The 1784-nt window shown below is 43.1% G+C and overlaps 1 protein-coding gene across 1 annotated transcript; it reads right to left on the bottom strand.

Moving 5' to 3' along the window:
- Positions 1–323: 323 nt before the first annotated feature.
- On the bottom strand, positions 324–950 carry LOC100964252 (TRPM8 channel-associated factor 2). Its single transcript, XM_012806262.1, has one exon. The coding sequence runs from the start codon at positions 948–950 to the stop codon at positions 324–326; it is 627 nt and encodes a 208-aa protein (XP_012661716.1).
- Positions 951–1784: the final 834 nt, after the last annotated feature.

Below are 1784 nucleotides of genomic sequence, written 5' to 3'. Positions count from 1 at the left end.
GACTGTCTCCCAGGAACTTTATAGATATTTTCTCCACTTACAGACCATTTTTTAACTCTTCAAAATCTGGAGACATAATAGTAAAGAAGACAAAAAAAAAAATACTCTGCTCTTAAGACATTTAATGATCAGATCACAGTAGAGAAAAAATAAAGATGTTATTACCCCTTATCTACCACAGGTCATTTCTCCACTTATAATAGTAATTCAAAATGATTCCAATTTACAGTGGCCAATTTCTCCTCTGCTACACCGCAAATCTCCTAAAAGTGGGGAGGAGGACTGCTACTTCCCATAGATCAGACTACCTAGGGAAGTATCACTCACCTGACATGGAGCGGGATTGTGGGCACTTTCTCAGAGACTTTGATATGCCCTCTGTCTGCATAGATGTCTGTGAAGTACACCCCAGTGACACCTGTCACCTGGTTTCCAGGGAACATGGACAGCACCTTGCCATGGCCATGCTTGTCAGCCCAAGAAGAGGCTTGGCCTCCAATGAGTAAGCCACCTCCACGTTTCATAAACTGGATCAGCTGAGCAGTTTTGATGTCATCATAGGCACCAGTACAGTAAACGCCTGGGCCCTCTTCTGGTTCTGGCTCACTCTGGGCCTCAACCTTGGAGCCCTGCAGGATGTTCACTAGGGGTTCCAGGGATGGGTGGACTCTAACAGGAGCCTCAGGGGAGCAGCGCAGCCAGCGCACAGCATTGAGAAGAAATGGAGCCAGGCCAGCATGTCTCAGGTAGCCCTCATGGGGCAAGACTACCAGACGCCCCTTGCCGTAGAAGGACCCAGCAATGAGAACTTGGCCCTTGTCATTCACCATCACTGGGAAGGAAGCCTGTCCAATAAGAAGGAGTTCATTGGGGATGATGTCTTTGGGGACATCCCAGCTTGTCACTCCATCCATGAGGACCTTGAAAGCAGCAGAAGGGCTTCTGGCCATGGCGGTATCAACTGCTATGAGGAAAAGTATGGTGAATGAATGAAACAAACAAACAACCCCCCCCCCAAAAAATGTTGGTTAAAAACAACAGTTACTTTCTTTCCCATTGTCATAACCCGTAGACCCCATAGCTAGACTCATGTAGTTATATGTGACATCTTGTCTGGTGATTTCCCAGGCTCTTGAATTCTTCATATATATGTCTATATGTCTAAGGAACTGTACTCATTTCATCTATTTTTATTACTCAGATATTACCTTTTATGCCTTTCTTACCTCCACCAACTTAGATGATCTCCATGGCTCTGTCCTCCACTAACCCAACTTTCTTCTTTTTTTTTTTTAATACATTGATGCATTTATAGGACACAATGTGCTGATTTTATATACAGTTTGGAATAACCAACTCTCCCCTTTACTAAATTCATCTGCCAAGCAGAATCTACATTTGTGGTCATCCGCATGACAACACCTGTCAATAATCTCCATCCCTTACACCTAGCCTGGCTTCCCACAGTGGGCAAAATTCTTTTCTATGGATCAGGATCCGTGTCAGCAGAGTCACAGTAATCAGCTCAGACTCTAGATGTAGTAGGAAACTCAACTTGTGTTGTTTGTTTACTCTTAGATCAAATACTTAAGCTTCCTTTTCCAATCTGTATAGATAAGAGAATGTAAACTCAAGGGGTTTTGATGTGGAGATTGATGGAATTAACACATGCCAACATGTGCTCAGAGCCAGGAACATTATGATTTCAAAAGTCAATTCTTGACTTTTTATAATTTTCTTTATCAATTTCATTCAATTTCAACACCGGCCAAACTCTGTGAGTG

The sequence above is a fragment of the Otolemur garnettii genome, unplaced genomic scaffold (assembly GCF_000181295.1).
Source record: "Otolemur garnettii isolate 467f Iridium unplaced genomic scaffold, OtoGar3 scaffold00049, whole genome shotgun sequence".
Lineage (NCBI taxonomy): Eukaryota > Metazoa > Chordata > Mammalia > Primates > Galagidae > Otolemur > Otolemur garnettii.
This window is presented reverse-complemented; position numbering and strand designations above follow the sequence as displayed.